Source organism: Canis lupus, chromosome 37 (assembly GCF_011100685.1).
Source record: "Canis lupus familiaris isolate Mischka breed German Shepherd chromosome 37, alternate assembly UU_Cfam_GSD_1.0, whole genome shotgun sequence".
NCBI lineage: Eukaryota > Metazoa > Chordata > Mammalia > Carnivora > Canidae > Canis > Canis lupus.
The window spans coordinates 6,256,200-6,277,299 of record NC_049258.1 but is presented as its reverse complement, the minus strand read 5'-3'; the positions used below and the strand labels follow the sequence as shown (position 1 = coordinate 6,277,299).

Below are 21,100 nucleotides of genomic sequence, written 5' to 3'. Positions count from 1 at the left end.
GTGGGGAAGACGGGAAGGCCTAGTGATGGTGCCAGGGTGGAGGAGAGGAGGTTTAGGGCACAGGTGTGTGTGTGGGGGGGGGGGGGGGGGGCTTTATTTCCATTTGCTGTGGCAGAAAAATGGAAAGGGCAACATGCACGTGGCAGTGCCCGCAGGTTAAGTTAAGAAAATAATGAGTTCGGCAAATGAAAGAACAGACATTCAGAAAAGGCGATGGATGGAGAGTGAGAGCCCTAATGAAGAATTGAGGGTTACGACCTAGGTTAGGGACAATTTCTGTGAAGCACTTTGTCTTTCTTTCTCTCGTGTTCTGTTTGTTTGTTGTGGTCCTCGCTGTCACCTCCCCAGTCATCCCCGGGCCGGGGTCGGCGGGTGCCGCCTGCACCGCCGGAGGGATCCGGCCCAACGCCCCGGCGGAACCCGAGCGCAGCGGCTGCGGCGCCGGCCGGGCCGCTTTCCCAGGAGGACGCCGGGGCGCTGCTCTGGGCGTCCGGGGGGCGGGCCGCGACCGCGTACTTCCGGTGGCGTCCTGGGCCGCGGCTCCCCAGGCTCCCCCGTTCCCCCGGCTCCCCGCCGCCGCCGCCGCCATGTCGGGGTTCAGCCCGGAGCTCATCGACTACCTGGAAGGGAAGATTTCCTTTGAGGAGTTCGAAAGGCGGAGAGAAGAGAGAAAAACCCGCGAGAAGAAAGTGAGGCGCTGCCCGGCCGGGGTGCTCCCGGCGTCCTGTCGCGCGGAACCCCGAGATGCGGGGGGGGCCGTCGCCCTGCAGCCGCTCCCCTTTCCCCGCACCCCCGGCTCTCCGCTCTCATTCTTGGGCTATGCTTCCCCCTCCCGCTTGCCTCTGGCGGCCTCTCCTGTCCCCTCCCGCTTGCCTCTGGCGACCTCTCCAGTCCCTCCCCTTTCCTCAGTGGCGGCCTCTCCTGTCCCCCCCTTACCTCTGTGGCGGCCTCTCCTGTCCCCCCCTTGCCTCTGTGGCGGCCTCTCCTGTCCCCCCCCTTACCTCTGTGGTGGCCTCTCCTGTCCCCGCACTTGCCTCTGTGGCGGCCTCTCCTGTCCCCCCCTTGCCTCTGTGGCGGCCTCTCCTGTCCCCGCACTTGCCTCTGTGGCGGCCTCTCCTGTCCCCCCCCTTGCCTCTGTGGCGGCCTCTCCTGTCCCCGCACTTGCCTCTGTGGCGGCCTCTCCTGTCCCCGCACTTGCCTCTGTGGCGGCCTCTCCTGTCCCCCCCTTGCCTCTGTGGCGGCCTCTCCTGTCCCCCCTTGCCTCTGTGGCGGCCTCTCCTGTCCCCCCCCTTACCTCTGTGGCGGCCTCTCCTGTCCCCCCCTTACCTCTGTGGCGGCCTCTCCTGTCCCCGCACTTGCCTCTGTGGCGGCCTCTCCTGTCCCCCCCTTGCCTCTGTGGCGGCCTCTCCTGTCCCCCCTTGCCTCTGTGGTGGCCTCTCCTGTCCCCCCCTTTCCTCAGTGGCGGCCTCTCCTGTCCCCCCCCTTGCCTCTGTGGCGGCCTCTCCTGTCCCCCCCCTTGCCTCTGTGGCGGCCTCTCCTGTCCCCCCTTCCCCCGCTTGCCTCTGTGGCGGCCTCAAACCCCCCCCCACGGCTTGCCTCAGTGGCGACCTCTCCTGTCTCCCCCGCCACACTCCCCCCACCCCAACCTCTGGCAGCCTCTTCTGTCTCCCCCACCCCCAGCCTGCCTTGGTGGCGGTGGCGGCCTCTTCTGTCTCCCCAGCCCTCCCCTTCCCCCCCCCCCCATTTGCTGATTCAGGTCGAGCTTTGCCCCCCAGCAGCTTGGCGTTGTGTGGAGCACCTGGTGGAGCACCTGGTGGAGCAGACGTGCTGCCTCTTACTTAGTCTGGGTTCCCTCCCCGCAGGGAGGTCAGAGCTCCCGGGTTGAGGCGTCGCCCGGTGTGTGTGTGGGGGGGGGGGGGGTGGCATCTCCACGCACATCACTTTTCATACTTTAGAACATCGGAACTTCCCGTATCTTCTCTGCTTACAGGAGGTTCGAGGAAAAATTAAAATAATCAGGCCATTTTTGATTAACAGGCAGGTGCTTCCCTCATTCATGCGGCTAATAACGACCCAGCTCTTTTCATTTAAGAAGCTGGGATAGGATATGTAGATTCGCGAAATCCAAAAGGTATTTGAAATGATTTTTTTTTTTTTTTTTTTGCAAGTGACCTGGGCAGGCAGTCGGGGGATCGGAGTTCTCTGAAATGCTGTGGCTCTTCAGGTTTGGATTCCACATTCTGTATGTGTGTGCAGAGCTCAGGCTCTATGGTCATGGAAGATGAGGCAGGTGCCTTAGTCCCAGCTGCTGGGAACTGAATCTACGGTGTGTTTTTGATGTCGTTGACTTTTCAATCACAGAGTCTTCAGGAAAAAGGAAAGTTATCATCTGAAGAAAATGCAAATGACTCTGAAGTTCCATCCTCTTCTGGCATCGACTCCTCCAAATCTCGGGACAAAGATGTCAACGAAGGTATGTTGAAATGATTGACCACCTCCATTAAATATTAAGAGTACCTAATAACGAAAGTCTTATTTTTTTTTCCATTGCAGTGCTATTCTGTTATTTACCTGGTGTCTCAGGAGCGTAGTGCATCGTGTAACAGGTGCTCAATGAATATTTGTTGAGGTATTGAATATGGTAATGGTTATTTTTTGGAAAAGTGTTTCTTTGTTTTTTTTTTAAGATTTATTTATTTGTTTTTTAGAGATTTTATTTATTTATTCATGAGAGACACAGAGAGAGAGAGAGATGCAGAGAGACAGGCAGAGGAAGAAGCAGGCTCTATGCAGGGAGCCCAACATGGGACTCGATCCTGGGTCTCTAGGATCACACCCTGGGCAGAAGGCAGACACTTAACCACGGGGCCACCCAGGGATCCCCAAGATTTATATGTTTATTTTTATTTCATTATTATTTTTTAAAGATTTATTTATTTATTTATTTATTCATGATAGAGAGAGGCAGAGGGAGAAACAGGCTCCGTGCAGGGAGCTCGACGTGGGACTCCATCCCAGAACCCCAGGACCACGCCCTGGGCCAAGGCAGGCGCTAAACTGCTGAGCCACCCAGGGATCCCCCAGATTTATTTATTTTAGAGAGAGCATGCCTATGTGGGACTGGGAGAAGGGGCAAAGGGAGAGAATCGTCAGGCAGACTCTCCACACAGTGTGAGCCACGCTCAGCCAGGTTGCAGGACCGTGAAATGATGACCTGAGCCGAAATCTAGAGTCAGTGGCTTACCTGGCTGAGCAGCACAGGTGCCCCCGTGGAAAAGCGTTTCAGATTGATATCGGTATTGGGAGCCATTTTAGAATCATTGTTTCTTAAATTGGCCCTTTAAGTTACTTATTAATCACCTCCAGAGGGTACCCCACCAAATTGTAATTAATGGCTTGTATGTTTACACAAAGTGGCTTCCAAACTGCTGCTTTAGTTACAGGAGATAAGATAGGCCAGAGTGGAAGTCCTTTTGGCTGTGCAGATGGGTCCTCACCCGCAGTGTCAGTGTCTTGGTTTGCGCCTCATTCTGGGATCCAGTCCTCAGCTCTGCATGTCCAGATACTAGATTTGGTTCCTCCCAAGCTAACGAAAGCCATCAGAGTCTAACTGATGAACTAGTGTGCAGATTGATTAATTTTCAGCGACTGATATGCCTCCCTTGTGATCAGAATACTGGTAATAGTTCATAGTATCCATTTACCCATGACAAGTTAACAGGGATACTGGGAGCTGCCCCCAAGAAGTGGCCATCGGGCCCTCCCTTAATTGAGTCTTGCTTTTAATTTCATTTTCAGTTCATTATTGCGGATAGAAAACTACAATTTTTGTTTATTGACCTTGAGTCCAGGAACTTTGCTCAATTTATGCATTCTGGCAGTTGTACATACATGCTTTTGGATCTTCTTCATATACGATCACATCCTTTGTGAATAATGAGAGTTTTATTTCTTCCTTTCCATCTTTATACCTTTTCTCTTTTACATTATCCAGGACCTCCAGCAAAATGTTGAAAGGAATGATGATAACAGCCTTGTCTCATTCCCAGCAGCTGAATAATTCACCATTAACTGTGTTTGTGGGAAGTTTTTTGTAGATACTGTTTATCAAATTAAAGATATTCCCTTCTGTTTCTATTTGACTAAGAATTTTTATTAGGAATGAGTATTGGATTTTATCAAATGGTTCTTATCAAGATAATCATGATTTTTCTGCTTTTTCTCAGTTCCTGGAATAAGTTTTACTAATTGGCAATATTATATTTTACAGATTTCTTTTTTTTTTTTTTAAAGAATTTTATTTATTCATCAGAGACACAGAGAGGCAGACACAGGCAGAGGGAGAAGCAGGCTCCATGCGGGGAGCCCGATGCGGGACTCGATCCCGGGACTCTAGCATCACACCCTGGACCAAAAGTAGATGCCCAACCACTGAGCCACCCAGGCGCCCTACACATTTCTTTTTATATTTATTTTGAATGTTCAGAATTCTTAAAGATAGTTGTTATTGATTCCGTGAGAATGATTACTTATTTGTTGCTCAGAATATGTGGGTTTTTAAAAAATTTTATCCTTCCTTAAACATATTTACGATCCCAATTATCCAACATTCTCAATGTGTCTTTCTTCAGGAGAAATGTCAGATGGAGTCAGTAAGTCAGTTCACAAGGTCTTTGCTTCCATGCTTGGAGAGAATGAAGATGATGAGGAAGAAGAGGAAGAAGAGGAGGAGGAGGAAGAAGAAACCCCTGAGCAGCCCACTGCAGGCGATGTGTTTGTACTGGAGATGGTTCTCAATCGTGAAACCAAGAAAATGATGAAAGTAAAAACTTATTTTAGTATTTATAAGTGGAATGTAAAACTGTGACATAGTAATTGAAAAGTTATACATATATTTGGAAAGAATTCAAAGTATGAGAAAAGAAATATGAGACAACTATTACTGGTTTCGTAAGTTTCATCTTAGAGATTTTTAAAAATGCAAAACCTTAATTTACGCATGTGTCAAAATGTACTTTTTTTTTTTTAAGATTTATGTATCTGAGAGGGAGAGCAAGTGAGAGAGAGCATGCATGAGGCGGGTGGGGAGAGGGGAGGGAGGAGACCTCAAGAAAACTCCCCACTGCTGAGGGTGGGCCCATCTCATGACCCTGAGATCCTGACCTGAGCTGAAAGCAAGAGTCAGACACTTGACTGACCTAGCCACCCAAGTGCCCCAATTTAACCAAGTGTATCCTGAGTAGATAAATTTGGAGGGAGGAGGATCTTCAGAAAGTTATAAGAAGTTTCTTGGCACATAAATCGATTTTGCAACATCAGGTTTTACATTTGTTCTAATTAGTAATTAGTGATTTCTGGCCACTTTGATTTTTGCTTTCTTCATATATTTTACTGTGCTTTGAATTTTCTACTATAGGAAGTTTGCTTTTCATTTTAGTTTCCTGAGGTATTCCTTTTTGGAGAATATTTTAGAATAACTTTTTTTTCTTTCCTGAAGTTAATTTTAGACTTTTTCCTGAAATACAGACTTTAATATTTATGAGTCAGAATTGTAGTTACCCTTAGGTGTCTGTTTAGAATTTTGAGAAGTTTTAGAGGGAAATTTCATTTTCATTATCTTCTGCATTTACTAATTTGGTTGGAATTGAAATCTCAGATATTACCATATTTTAGCTAAATGTCATCTTTCTCCTCTGCAGGAGAAAAGGCCTCGAAGTAAACTTCCCAGAGCTCTGAGGGGTCTCATGGGTGAAGCCAACATTCGCTTTGCTCGAGGAGAACGTGAAGAGGCAATATTGATGTGCATGGAAATCATAAGACAAGGTGTTTTTTGTGGGGATTATGGATAATAGCAATTCAATAGTGTGACTTTTAAGACAAATGGCCAAACACTTCACCATACTCTGGAAAATATATTTAGAAGGTTGGAGGTGATTGTTCTGGTAGTGATATGCCACTTTCCACATTGAGTAGAAGTCATTACCAGGAAAATGAAAATCCAACTATGACTCCGTGAAATATCATTAATATTTATTGAATATTAGGCTTCTTTTCTGTATTTGTTTTTCAGTGTTTCATCTTGGGGTTTTAGGCTTTGGAAGCGTTAGTCTTAAGTATGGCAAGCACACGTTAAAACCACTTAAAAAGTGTTCTTTTTTTTTCTTCACTTTCCAGATTAGGCAGAGTTGTATTATTTTAATCTATTTTTTGGTAAAAGATACAATTTATACTTACCATCTTTCTTTAAACTGCAAATCTTGGGTTTATTGAAGGATATCTTCAGAAGTGGCTTTTTGACTAATCATATTTATTATATTGGTTTCCTGATGTGTCGATGCCCTGCATGGCGACTTGGGTAGTTGCAACACAGTGAGCTCTTATCTTTTCATTGTTTCAGCATTTCCTTTAATCTGGATGAGGGTCCTTTTAGAAGTCTTTTTCTTCTTCGTTCATTTTAATTTTTTCATCATGCTAAATGTATACTTTAATCCTCGTCCCCTATTTCCTCCATCCCTCTACCCACCTCCCCTCTGGTAAACATCAGATTGGTCTCTATAGTTAAGAGTCTGTTTCTTGGTTTGTCTCTCTCTCTCTTTTTTTTCTTTCCTCATTTGTTTTGTTTTTTTAAATTCCACATATGAATGAAACCGTAATGGCGTTTGTCTTTCTGATTTATTTTGCTTAGCATTATACTCTCATTTTATCCATGTTGTTGCAGATGGCGAGATTTCATTCTTTTTTATGGCTGAGTAGTATTTCATTGTGTGTGTGTATACACAATGTGTATACATGTAATTGTGTATATATAGCTGTGCATATATACCTGCATTGTACGTATATATACGCATGCACACGCACATACACACCTTTATCCATTCATCTATCAATGGACACTTAGGTTAGTTCCATAGTTTGGCTATTATAATAATCCTGCTATAAACGTCAAAGTGCACATATCCCTTTAATATAGTGCTTTTGTATTTTTTGGGTAAATAGTAGTACAATTACTAGGTCATAGTGTAGTTCTATTTTTGATTTTTTTTTAATTTTTATTTTTTAAGGAACCTCCATACTGTCTTCTCCAGTGGCTGCACCAGTAAGCATACCCATTAGCAGTGCATGAGGGTTCCTTTTCTCCACATTCCCAACACTTGTTTCTTGTGGTTTAGATTTTAGCCATTCTGACAGGTGTGAAGTGATACCTTTTTTGCTTTCCATCCTGTTTGTGTCTCTGGCCATCTGGATGTCTTCTTTGGAGAAATGTCTATTCATGTCTTATGCCCATTTTTTAATTAGATGATTTGGTTTTTGGGGTATTGAATTGTATCATTTCTGTATATGTTTTGGATACTAACCCTTTACTGGATATGTCATTTGCAGATATCTTTTCTTCACTAGGTTGCCTTTTAGTTCTGTTGATTGTTTACTGTGCAGAAACTTTTTATTTTCATGTGGTCCCAATAGTTTGTTTTTGTTTTTATTTTTCTTGCCTCAGGAGACATACCTAGAAAAATATTGTTAACAGCCGATGTCAGAGACATTACTGTCTGTGCTCTCTTCAAGGATTTTTATGGTTTCAGGTCTCACATTTAGATCTTTAATCCCTTTTTTGTGCATAGTGAAGAAAGCGATCCAGTTTCATTATTTTACTTGTAGCTGTCCGGTTTTCCCAGTACCGTTTTTCGAAGAGACTATCCTTTTCCCATTGTATATTCATTCCTCCTTTGTTGAAAATTAATTGCCCATATAATTGCATGTTTATTTCTGGGTTTTCTATTCCATTCCATTGATCTGTGTGTCTATTTTTATGGCACTGCCATAGTTTTTAAATTACTACTGCTTGTAGTATAACTTGAAATCTGGAATTGTGATACCTCCAGTTTTATTTTTCTTTTTTCAGTATTACTTTGGCTATTTGGGGACTTTAATGGTTCCATACAAATTTTAGGATTGTTTGTTCTAGTTCTATAAAAAAACGCTGTTGCTATTTTGATAGGGCTTGCATTAAATATGTAGTTTGCTTTAGGTAGCATAGACATTTGTTCTTCCAATCCATGAGCATGGAATGTCTTTTCCTTTCTTTGTAATGTCTTGAATTTCTTTCATTATTGTTTTAGGTTGTCAGAGTACAAGTCTTTCACCTCTTTGGTTAAGTTTATTCCTAGATTATTTTATTGTTTTCCGTGCAGTTGTAAATGGGATTCTTTTGTTTTCTTTTTCTTTACCTTTTTTTTTTTTAAAGTAAGTCTGCACTCAGCATCAGGCTTAAACTCATGACTCTGAGATCCTGAGCCACATGCTTTACTGACAAAGCCAGCCATGTGGCTCTTGGATGGTTTTCTTAATTTCAGTTTCTGCTGCTTCTTTAGTAGTATATAGGAGTGCAACAGATTGCTGTATGTCAATTTGTATCCTGTGACTTTACTGAACTCATTTATCCATTCTACTAGTTTTTGGTGGAGTCTTTAGGGTTTTCTAAATACAGTATCACGTCACTTGCAAATAATGAGAATTTTACTTCTTCTTACCAATTTTGGGTGCGTTTTCATTATGTTGTCTAATTGCTGTGGCTAGGACTTCTAGTACTATGTTGAATAAAAGTGATGAGAGTGGACATCATTGTCTTATTCCTGACCTTAAGGGGAAAGTTCTCAGTTTTTCACCATTGAGTATGGTGTTGGCTGTGGGTTTTTCATATAAGGCCTTTATTATGTTGAGATATGTGCTCTCTAGACCTACTTTGCAGAGGGTTTTTTGTCAGGAGTTGATGTACTTTGTCAGATGCTTTTTCTGCATTTATTTCATCCTTTATCTTATTGATGGTTGTTTTGCAAATATTTTTTTTTTTAATTTTTATTTATTTATGATAGTCCCAGAGAGAGAGAGAGAGAGAGAGAGAGGCAGAGACATAGGCAGAGAAGCAGGCTCCATGCACCGGGAGCCTGATGTGGGACTTGATCCCGGGTCTCCAGGATCGCGCCCTGGGCCAAAGGCAGGCGCCAAACTGCTGCGCCACCCAGGGATCCCCTGTTTTGCAAATATTGAACCATCCTTACATCTTGGGAATAATCCCACTTATCACAGCATATGATTTTTTTAATATATTCTTGGATTTGTTTTGCTAATATGTTGAGGATTTTTGCATATACATTCATGAGAGATATAAGCTTGTACTATTTTTTTGTAGCGTCTTTATTTGGTTTTGGTATTAGGGTGATAATTGACCTCATAGAGTGAATTTGGAAGTTTTCCTTTCTTTTGTATGTTTTGGAATGGTTTGAAAAGATTAGAAATTAACTCTTTAAATGTTTAGTTGAATTTGCCTGTGAAGTTATGTAGTCCTGGACTTTTGTTTTTTAGGAGTTTTTTGGTTATTGCTGCCATTTAATTGTGGCTAATTGGTTTGTTCAAATTTTCTATTTTTTCCTGCTTCAGTTTTGGTAGGTTTTATGCTTCTAGGAATTTATCCATTTCTTCTAAGTTGTCCAGTTTGTTGGCATTTAGGTTTTCATAATATTCTATTACAATTGTTTGTATTTCTGTGGTGATGGTTGTTATTTCTCCTCTTTTATTTATGATTTTATTTATTTGCATCTTTTTTTTTTAATGAGTCTTGCTAAGGTTTATCATTTTTGTTGATCTTTTCAAAGAACTAGCTCCTGGTTTCATTGATCTGTTACATTGTTTTTTTTTTTAGTTTTTATATCATTTATTTCTGTTCAATCTTTTTTTTTTTTTTAAGGTTTTATTGTTAGATAATCCCTATACCCACTGTGGGGCTTGAACTCACACCCTGAGATCAAGAATCACATGCTCTACCCACTGAGCCAGCCAGGCACCCCTCTGCTCTAATCTTTATTATTTATTATTTCCTTCCTTCTGTTGGGTTTTTTTTTTTTTTTTTTTTTTTTTTTTTTAACTCCTTTAGGTATAAGTTTAGGTTGGTTATTTAAGATTTTTTTTGCTTCTTGAGGTTAGCCTATATTGCTATAAAATTCCCTCTTAGAATGAATCACTTTGGCTGCATCCCAAAGATTTTGGAGCAGTGTTTTTTATTTTCATTTGTTTCCATGTAGCTTTTTATTTCTTCTTTGATTTCTTGATTGATCCATTCATTGTTTGGTAGCATGTTATTAGACCTCCATTATTTGTGCTCTTTCCAGATTCTTTCTTATAGTTGATTTCTAGTATTCATAGCATTGTGGTCAGAAAAGCTGCGTGGTATGACTGCTTTTTTTGAATTTGTTAAGGCTTGTTTTGTGGCCTAATATCTGTTCTGGAGAATGTTCTGTGTACACTTGAAAAGAATGTGTATTTTGTTGTTTTAGTACAGAATGTTGCAAATATATCTTAAATCCATCTGGTCTAGGGTATCGTTCAGAACCACTGTTTGTTGATTTTCTGTTTGGATAATCTGTCTATTGATGTAAGTGGAGTGTTAAAGTCCTCTACTATTATTGTATTAGTATTATTTCCTTTATGCTTGTTATTAACTGCTCTATGTATTTGGGTGCTCCCATGTTAGGTACATGAATATTTATAATTGTTACATCCTCTTGTTCGATTGGCCCTTTATTATGATATAGTTCTTGGTCTCTTGTTAGTCTGTCTCCTGTTAAGTCTTTATGTTATGTTATTTATTTATTTACTTATTAAAGTAATGCTCATACCCAACATGGGCCTTGAACTTACAACCCCAAGATCAAGAGTTGCAAGCTCTACCAACTAAATCAGTCAGTGCACCACAGTGTTTGTTTTGTTTGTTTGTTTATTTATTTATAAAAAGATTTTAAAATTTATTTTAGAGAGCATGCATGGAGGGGAGGGAGAGGGAGAGTCTTGAGTAGACTCTGCACTCAGCACTCAGCATGGAGCCTCATTTGGGGTTTGATCTCACAACCCCGAGATGACAACCTGAGCCGAAACCAAGAGTTGGACACTTAACCAACTGTGCCACTCAGGTGCCCTCCCACAGTCTTTGTTTAAAGTCTGTTTGTTCTATATAAGTATTGCTGCCCTGGCTTTCTTTTGACATCCGTTTGCATGATAAGTGTTTCTCTGTCTCCTCACTTTGAATCTGCAGGTGTCTTTCAGTGTGAAATGAGTCTCTTATAGGCAACACATAGATGGGTCTTATTTTTAATGCATTCTGTCATCCTTTGTCTTTTGACTAGAACATTTAGTCTATTTGCATTGAAAATAATTACTGATAGGTATTTTTAACTATTTTGTTACTTGTTTTGTGGTTGTTTCTATAGATTTTCTCTGATCCGTTCTTCTCTTGTTCTCTTTCATGGTTTGTTGGTTTTCTTTAATGCTATACTTTGGTTCCTTTCTCTTTGTATTTTTGTATATTTTTTGTATATCTGTTACTTGTTTTTGATTTGTGTTGGCATAGGGTTTTTTTTTTCTTCATTTGTTTTTCTTGAAGTTCGATTTGCCAACATATAGTATAACAGCTGGTGCTCATCTCATCAAGTGCCCTCCTCAGTGCCCGTCACCCAGTTACCCCAATTCCTACCCACCTCCCCTTCCACAACCCATTGTTTGTTTCCCAGAGTTAGGAGTCTCTCATAGTTTGTCTCTCTCTCTAATTTTTCCCACTCAGTTCTCCTCCTTTCCCTTGGGCATAGTTTTGTATATAACATCTTCTGTATATAGCAGCCTATGTTAAGTAGATGGTCACATAAGTTGAAATCCATTCTTTACTCCTCTCTCCACCACGTTTTAGGTATATGGTGTCATGTTTCACATCCTCTTATGAATCCCTTGACTAATTTTTACAGATTTATTTTATCACCTTTGTGTTTTTTACTTTTTACGCTCTCACTTAATTATTTACCTTCCACTTAAAGAGTCCCTGTTAATATTCTTGTAGGACTGGTTTAATGGTAATGAACTCCTTTAGTTTTTCTTTGAGAAACTCTTTATCTCTCCCTCTATTTTGAATGATAACCTTACTGGATAGAGTATTCTTGTCTGCAGACTTTTCTCTTTCAGCACTTTGGATATATCCTAACACTTTCTTATGGCCTGCAAAGTTTCTACTGAAAAATCTGCTGATAGCCATATAGGGTTTTCCTTGTATATAACTGTCTTCATTACTCTTGCTGCCCTTTTTTTTAAAAGATAGATTTATTTATTTATTTGAGAGAGAGCAAGTGAGCACAGGGGGAGAGCCAGAGAGAGATGGAAAGAGACTCCCTGCTGTGTGTGGAGCCTGATGCAGAGCTCAATCTCATGACCTGAGCCAAAATCAAGAGTCGGACGCTTAACCAACTGAGCTATCCAGGCATCCCTTTTTTTGCTGCTTTTAAAGTTTTTTCTTTACCACTACTTTCTGCCGTTTTAATTACTATTTGTCTTGGTGTAAACCTCCTTGGGTTGAATTTTAGGGGGATCTCTGTGCTTGCTGGATCTGGACATCTCTTTCCTCTTCGAGATTAGGAAAGTTTTCAGCTATTAATTTCCTCAAATATTCTGCCCCTTTGTCTCTCTCTTCTCCTGAGATCCCTTTATTATGCATGGTATTATGCTTGTTGGAGTCATTGAGTTCCCTAAGACTATTCTCAGTCTGCATAGTTTTCTTTCCTTTGCTCAGCTTAGTTACTTTCTAGTACTGTCTTCCAAGTTGTTAATTTGTTCCTCTGCTTCATCTAGCCTGCTCCTTATTCCATCCAGTGTATTTTCTTTCTTTTTTTTTTTTTAAGTTGGCTCCATGCCCAGCATGGAGCCCAACATTGGGCTTGAACTCATGACCCTGAGATCAATACCTGAGCTGAAATCAAGAGTTTGATGCTTAATCAACTGAGCCACCCAAGCACCTCAATCATCAAGTAGATTTGTAATTTCATTGATTGTATTCTTGATCTGTGATGGATCCTTTTTTATCTCTGTGTTAAGGGTGTCATTGATGTCTTCCACTCTTTTCTCAAGCCCAGTGAGTATCCTTATGATCATTACTTTAAATTCTCTATTGGGCATATTACTTATATCTATTTTGCTTTGATCTCTTGCTGTAGTTTGGTCCTTTTCTTTCATTTGGGCTTTTTACTTTCTCTGCATTGCCAGCTTCCTCTCCACTGTGGACAGCTCCATCCATTTTTCTCCCAGACTGTGTCTTTTTTTTTTTTTTTTTTTTTTAATTTATTTATGATAGTCACACACAGAGAGAGAGAGAGAGAGGCAGAGACACAGGCAGAGGGAGAAGCAGGCTCCATGCACCGGGAGCCCGACGTGGGACTCGATCCCGGGTCTCCAGGATCGCGCCCTGGGCCAAAGGCAGGCGCCAAACCGCTGCGCCACCCAGGGATCCCCCCCAGACTGTGCCTTTACCATTCCTACTTTTTTCATTGTGGCCTCTTCTTTACTTTTTTTTTTTTTTTTTAAGATTTTATTTATTCATGAGAGACAGGCAGAGACACAGGCAGAGGGAGAAGCAGGCTCCATGTAGGGAGCCTTATGTGGGACTTGATCCCAGGACTCCAGGATCACACCCTGAGCAGAAGGCAGACACTTAACTGCTAAACCACCTAGGCGTCCCCTCTTACCTACTTTTAATTGTGGCATTTGTTCTGCCAGTCTTCAGATCATTTTCTGAGTTATTTACGCTGATATGAGTGTTATCTAGTTGCATCCATGGGACGAGGCAAGGTTGGAGTTCTCCTCTACCAACTTCCCAGCCAACCTTCCTAAAAGTCTTAACATTTCCTGGATTGGGGCATCTGGCCAGCTCAGTTGGGTAGAGCATGCAACTCTTGATCTTGGGGTCATGAGTGCAATCCCCAAGTTGGGTTTAAAGCTTACTTAAAAAAAAATTCCCAGATTACTCATTAGAATAATTTGAGGTTGCTGCCTTTTCTACCCCATCAGAAACAAAATTAAGCAAAATTTTCCTGAGTATATTTTGTTTGGTTCCTACTTTCCAATATTATCTGTTCCTTTATGTCAGTTTATAATTATTTCTTTTTAACAGTAATCTTTGATTTTAATACTTTGTGATCTTAGAACTTCATTTCAAAAACATTTCAGAAAACTGTGCACTTTTATATATCCTCAGTTTAGGTGCGGTTTAGCTGTCCTCAGTCCTTTCATCCCATATGCCTGTAGTTGTTAGATCATGAAGATTAAACACTGATGTGATGATGTTCTTTGGGATGAACTTGCCATGTTTAGTCTTAGCAAACAGGGATTTTCATGAAGGGCACATGGTGAAGAGTAGAGTTTTTCATCAAATTACACTTTGCTCGGAGACAGTAATACTAAAATGGTAAATGTGTAAAGCAAATTTAATCAGATGTTTATTCTAAATTCCATTAAAAGTTTGTGTAATTCTCTACTGTGTTGTAAAGAGTTTAAACATTAAAAAAAAGATGCATAACTTGAATAATAGGATCGACGTCTTCACATGCCTTCCTTCAGCCAGTAGAATTTGTTTTTTAATTCATTATAGCTCCTCTGGCTTATGAGCCATTTTCCACTCTTGCTATGATATATGAGGACCAAGGTGACATGGAAAAATCTCTTCAGTTTGAGTTGATTGCTGCACATTTAAATCCTAGTGACACCGAAGAATGGGTTAGATTGGCAGAAATGTCTCTGGAACAAGACAATATTAAGCAGGCTATTTTTTGCTACACAAAAGGTAATTAAAATATTTTTCTTATTTTGTCTGATAAAATGTTACATAATAGATTTTTAAATAATTGTACTTGCTACTCTGGGGTGATGTTAGCTGAAATAAATTTTTTCCTTATATTCTGGCATACCAGTGGTAAGTATTTGGGGTTTCTCTGCTTTCATGTTTATCAGCAACTTTATATTGTGAGCTAATACAGCACAAAAGTTGGCAGAAGAACAGTGCCCTCAATTTCCTACTAAGCTCATTGTTGGATATAAGCTGTTCCTTGAAGGTTAACATCACATTAGAGTGACCAAATGAAGATTAATATAGAGATTCAGGTTCTGTCTGGTCTTAGATTAAACCTAGTTGAGAGTTCCTGTGAAAGTAGATTTGTTCCAGAATAACCCACTTAGCTCTATTGAAGAATTAGTTTAGAGTGTTTATTAAATTTTCTGAAAAGAGGATTGGTTATACCCAGGTATCATGAACCCCTTTTTGTGATAAATCTGTAATTATTTTTTTTCTTTTTAGCTCTTAAATATGAACCTACTAATGTCCGCTATCTGTGGGAGCGATCAAGCCTTTATGAACAGATGGGAGATCATAAGATGGCAATGGATGGTTATAGGCGTATTTTAAACCTTTTATCTCCATCTGATGGAGAACGTTTTATGCAGTTGGCTAGAGATATGGCAAAGTAAGTTTGGAGTGAAGTATATATAGATCTTTCTATTAATCATCTTAATTTAGAAGACAGCACATATTTGAAGTAGAGTGTATTTTTTTAGGTTCAAAAAGTGTTTTACTTCCTACGTTTTATATTGTGCTTAACTATAGAGATGGGGGTTTCTTTCAATACTTTTCTGTTTCCAAATCAGCTATGTGATTACTTACGAAAATTTGCATATACAATTACCTTCAAGTGTTCAGGGGCATGTTCTAAAAGGATGATTAGGTTGCCAGGTCTCCGTAACTTAGTTCAAGAAGGAGGGATGATCATCTATTTGAAATAGTCTAGATAGATCATTTTATAAATGAGGACAGACTATTAACATTGAAGATGGGGTGGGAGTTCTGGGGATAGGCAGCTCTTTGGAGAAATTTACTAGGGGAGTAGAGGAATGGGGAGATAATTGGTATGGGTTGTACGGTAAGAGATAAATTTTAAGTTGGGAAAAATTACAATGTATTTGTATTCAGATGGTATAATCCACAATTGAGGAGCACATTGAAGATTCGTGAGAGAAGGAACAATTGCTTGAGTGATATCCTTGAGTAGGTAGGTTGGAGAGAATGGGATCTAGTTGGGATTTGGCCTTTTAACTGTAGAAGGTAGAAGATATAGCTATGTGTAGGTGGGAAGATGTGTTGGGAATATGTCAGATGTTATGATCTGGTTCTTTTTGTAAACTAAGAAGCAAGGTCGTCAACTGAGAGTGAGGATCAGAGAGCTTTGGAGGGTTGAAGGCAGAGGAGATGAGAAATAGTTGTCTAGGTCCTTAGGGCCTTGCTGCAGCATTTGCATTACCTGGGAGCCTGCCATAAGTGTAGAATCTCAGTTCTACCCCTGCTCTTCTGAATCAGAATATGCCTTTTTACAAGATCCCCCGTTATTTTGTATGCATATTCAAGTTTGAAAAGTGCTGGATGAGGTAACTGGAGCAAGATTGCTGATCAGCACCGTGGACCCACTTGAGGCTTGTGGTCATTAATTTAGAGTGAGTCTAGTCAACATGGTTAGCTGGACAGGTGGTGGTGAACAGTAGGCATATTTGGATTAACAAGGGTTGGGGTTTATCACATGACTTTATCAGAAGGGAGGAAAGGGCAGGAGCAGTGAGGAGATGCACAAAGGTATAATTATATTGTTGGTCTGTAGAGAAGGAGGAAAGTGAGGGTTGGAGACAGCAGGACAGTGAAACAGGTAGACGAATGCTTTGTAGATCCCACTGCGGTGGGAGAGCGCTTGGAATTGGGTGATGGGGGAATGAGCTAGAATGATACAACATAGCTTTTGGACAGTAAGATGCTTGACATGACATTGTTGTACTGATGTTGCCCATTTTTTTCTGCATCAGCTGTGATTATGATTTTAAAAGTTTTTCTCCTCCCCAATTTTAAGAAAATGAAAATCATAGTTAATAGTTAGATGATGTAAGCAAGAATATGAATTTTATAATCTGAAATAAATATTCATCCATTTTGTCATTTATTTTTTTAGGAGTTACTATGAAGCCAATGATGTTACTTCAGCTATTAACATAATTGAAGAAGCTTTCTCAAAACATCAGGGCCTGGTCTCCATGGAAGATGTTAATATAGCAGCTGAACTCTACATTTCTAACAAACATTATGACAAAGCTTTGGAGGTAGGAACATGTATTAAGTTTCTCTGTTAGATTTTGGACACATTTCTGCATTTTAGAAATTCTTACAAATTGACAATTCCTCACTTCAGTTATATATATTAAACTACTTAGTCCATTTACATGTTATAAGGATTATTTGAATTGAACTGTACAAATCTTTGAATTGTGAAAAAGTTTTTCATATATCTCTATTGTATCATTTACTTTTTTCCTTCATTCTTTTAGGTAATTACAGATTTTTCTGGAATTGTGCTGGAAAAAAATGCAGAAGAAGGAACTTCAGAAGAGAATAAAGGTTGTAGTTTCCTCTGCATAGGATAGTGTACATAATCTTCTTGTTTATAATGTGGCATTTTGAAATTGATAGTTAATGTTCTCAAAACAAGTTTAACCAGAAGCATTTTTTTCAATAGAGATTTCATATCTTTTTCTTGTGAATATTTACTCACAAGAAATCTTTTTCTGGGGATCCCTGGGTGGCGCAGCGGTTTGGCGCCTGCCTTTGGCCCAGGGCGCGATCCTGGAGACCCGGGATTGAGTCCCACGTCGGGCTCCTGGTGCATGGAGTCTGCACCCTCTGCCTGTGTCTCTGCCTCTCTCTCTCTCTCTTTCTCTCTGTGACTATCATAAATAAAAATTTTTAAAAAAGAATAAAAATTATTAAAAAAAAGAAATCTTTTTCTTTTTAATAAAATGTTATTTATTTATTTATTTATTTGAGAGAACACAGAGCAGGCGGAGTGGCAGGGAGAGGGAGAAGCAGGCCACAGGCCCCACCTCCTCAGCCCCATGGAGCAGGGAGCCTGATGTGGGACTCCATTGCAGGACCTCCGGGATCATGACTGAAGGCAGCTTCTTAACTGACTGAGCCACCCAGGCACCCCACAAGAATTCTTTTTAAAAAATTGTTTTCGGGAAGCCTGGGTGGCTCAGCAGTTGAGCACCTACCTTAAGCTCAGGGTGTGATCCTGGGTCTAGGGATTGAGTCCCACGTTGGGCTCCCTGCAGGGAGCCTGCTTCTCCCTCTGCCTGTGTCTCTGCATCTCTCTCTGTGTCTCTCATGAATAAATTTTTAAAAATCCTTAAAAAAATTACTATTTTCCATCCCTTTTATTTCTCAATACATCCATTTGAACATGGCATTTCTCACTGATCTGGGTCTTTTTTTTTTTTTTTTTCTATAGTAAACCTGACACAGGAAAATACAGAAGAGCAATATATTAGGATAGAAGAGGTTTCTAGAAGCATAATTTAAGTAAACACCCAGAGGAAAGTGTGTTTCAGGCTGAGATCATAGGGTGTGGGAGCACTACTTGGTATGGACAGGATTAGATAGGGTTCTTTGGTTGAGGATCTTGAGTATCAGGAGTGGTATGCATGGAGTAGGAATTGGAATGGCATGAAAGCATGAATTAGGGCGTCTGAAAAACTGCCAATTTTGATAGTTTTCTTAGACCTGGCCTAACCTAGAGCCAATTCTCAAATTGTTTTGCCAGCCATATTTTCTTGAAGGTCTTTCTTTCCAAAAGTTAGATTCCTGTTGAAAATTATTGCTTTCCTTTGTTTTGAAAATATTAAGGAAAAATTGAGTTATGTTCAGGTTTTAGTTATAGATTTATTAGTCATTTTGATGTCTAATATATTTTGCCATGTTTCGTTGATCCACCCTTCCTTCTTTAGTTTCTTAATGATTTAGCATGTCTAAATTCAGGAAACCTCTTAACATAAATCAATAATATGTCACAGTTTAAGGAATGGTGTTTGTCTTAGTATATAAAATAATGGTGCATTTGAAATTTGGCATCTTAGAGTTTGATTAAATAACTTTAAAGATAATGTCCAGAATCCCTACTTTCTTTTTGTTTGCATTTGCCTACTGTATCTTTGTCCTTTTATTTTCAATCTTCCTGAGTTACATGATTTTAAGCAAGTGTTTTACTTTCAACATAAAGTTGAGTTATACTTTGTGATTATTTCTGAAATCAGATTTTGGATTTATACATCTATATACACTGTATCTTTAGTAGGTATGCCATAGCCACTGTCTGCAAAAGAATTGTGCTATGGATATAGTCTTTAGTCCAGTAGACTAGTTCTTATCCTCATGGAGCTTATGGACTAGTGTAAATTTAAATGTTAGGACTCTCCTTGAGTAGACTGAATTTTTTAAGTTGGCTTTCTATATCAGTTATTGTATTGGAGCTTAGTAATAAAAATAGTCTCTTAATTAAACTTGTCCAAATCCTTCTATGATTTTGTAATTTTGGGGAGTTCCATAATTTATATGACGCATTCTATAAAACATGAAGTTATTTCATTTTAATATAATTTTAGATTTTATTCCACCACTGAAATAAGTCTCTGAAGTTTCTTTGTGCTTTAGTTTTTTTCTGAAATGGAAACTTATTTGGAATTCAGTAGGCTTTACAAAATATAAAATTTTTTAAAAATATTTTAAATATGAATAAAAATTCCTTTGATTTCTCAGGACTTTAAAAATTGTTTTACTATAATGAAGTTTTAGAAAACCACATAGTATTTATTTTATCCTTTTCTTAGTCTCCTTATCATAGAAGCTTGAAAAGAGGCTTTTGAATTAAAAAAGAAAGAGTTCATATATCCTTGTTGGCCATTTTTGTCTCTCTCTCTCCTTTTTTTTTTCTCTGTAGTTTTGATAGAAGGTATGGGAGTTTATGTAAGTTTCAGATTAGTGGATAAACTGTTAGGAAAAGAATAGGAAGGATAATTCCTACCAAAGGACAGACTGAAGGAAGTAACCTAGTAATAGAGTTGGTCACATTAGAATGGACTATGGAATCAATTACCCTGAGTGAAGTAAATGAGATCTTACGTAGAAGATACAGTTTGCTTCATTTGCCCACTTTCTAAGCTTATGTTTTGGAACCACTTTTTGTGTGTCTGATCCAAAGCTGGTGAGAATGTTACCTGCAGTATACCTGATGGTGTGCCAATAGATATCACGGTGAAGTTGATGGTCTGCCTTGTGCATCTCAACATCCTTGAACCACTTAATGTAAGTAACATTAAGATCTGCACTTGAGATACTTCACATCAAATTCACACTGTTTTCTTTAGATGACAAAAAATTGTAAGTTTACCCTAAATTTCACATTTTCAATAACCAGGAAGTCACCATAAGCATCAAAGTGTTTGTGAATATTTTATAAAAATTGAACAGGGCTTAGAGTAATTTGTTCTTCTTTTAAAATGAGAACAATCCAGAGATCAGAATTTGATATTGGGCTTTTTAGAGAGTTGGTAAATTCTGACAGCTCTTCTCTTTTGTCAACTTCAGACTAAGTATTTCACTGAATAAAAAAATTTATTGGGCATATACTTTGCAGACCGTAGGATAAAGTAGTAAATACAATATATAAATCCCTGCCCTCATGGATCTTTTGTTCTAATGGGATTAAATAGATAATAAAATAAGTATGTAAAATATAGGATGTTAGTTGGAGGTAAATACTCTGGGAAAAAAAATTAAACAAGAGAGAAGGGGAGTAGCAGTTGTAATTTTAAATAGGGTGGTTAGGAAAGGTCTCTCAGAAAAGGTGACATTTGAATAATGACAATTATCAGCAGACAGAGAGGCTTTGTAGCTTGGGTATGTTTGACTTGGCAGAGGAAGAGCACAGCAGGTCAGCATTATCTTAGCGCCTGCCATGTCTGCTTATAATAAGCCTTCAAAAGTAATGTGGTAAATGAGTGAATGATGGCAGTATGTGTTTTTTTTAATAGAGATACAGAACATGAATAGAAAAATTATTTAAACCTGTTTTCATGAAGTCCTGCTCTAAAGGGCTTGCCTCAGATAACTAATAGATATGATGTAAAAAGAGAAATATACATAGATACGCATGTTTGTAATGAATGTTTGACTGCCGGCTTTTATTTTGGGGTCTAGCCTCTCTTGACCACACTAGTGGAGCAGAATCCGGAAGATATGGGAGACCTCTATCTAGATGTTGCTGAAGCTTTTCTGGATGTTGGTGAATATAATTCTGCACTTCCCCTCCTTAGTGCACTAGTCTGCTCTGAAAGATACAACCTTGCAGTAGTTTGGCTTCGGCATGCAGGTAATAAT

General features: G+C 39.6%; 1 protein-coding gene across 1 annotated transcript in view; it reads left to right on the top strand.

Moving 5' to 3' along the window:
* Nucleotides 1-499: 499 nt before the first annotated feature.
* Nucleotides 500-21,100, top strand: part of GTF3C3 (general transcription factor IIIC subunit 3) — a 38,367-nt gene continuing 17,766 nt past the window's right edge. Inside the window, exons 1-10 of the mRNA XM_038585230.1 lie at nt 500-689; nt 2,362-2,473; nt 4,632-4,822; nt 5,700-5,823; nt 14,453-14,644; nt 15,155-15,320; nt 16,845-16,992; nt 17,218-17,287; nt 19,923-20,026; nt 20,921-21,092. Coding sequence (XP_038441158.1) covers nt 588-689; nt 2,362-2,473; nt 4,632-4,822; nt 5,700-5,823; nt 14,453-14,644; nt 15,155-15,320; nt 16,845-16,992; nt 17,218-17,287; nt 19,923-20,026; nt 20,921-21,092 — 1,381 coding nt within the window. The 5' untranslated portion in view covers nt 500-587. The remainder of the gene's footprint in view (nt 690-2,361; nt 2,474-4,631; nt 4,823-5,699; nt 5,824-14,452; nt 14,645-15,154; nt 15,321-16,844; nt 16,993-17,217; nt 17,288-19,922; nt 20,027-20,920; nt 21,093-21,100) is intronic.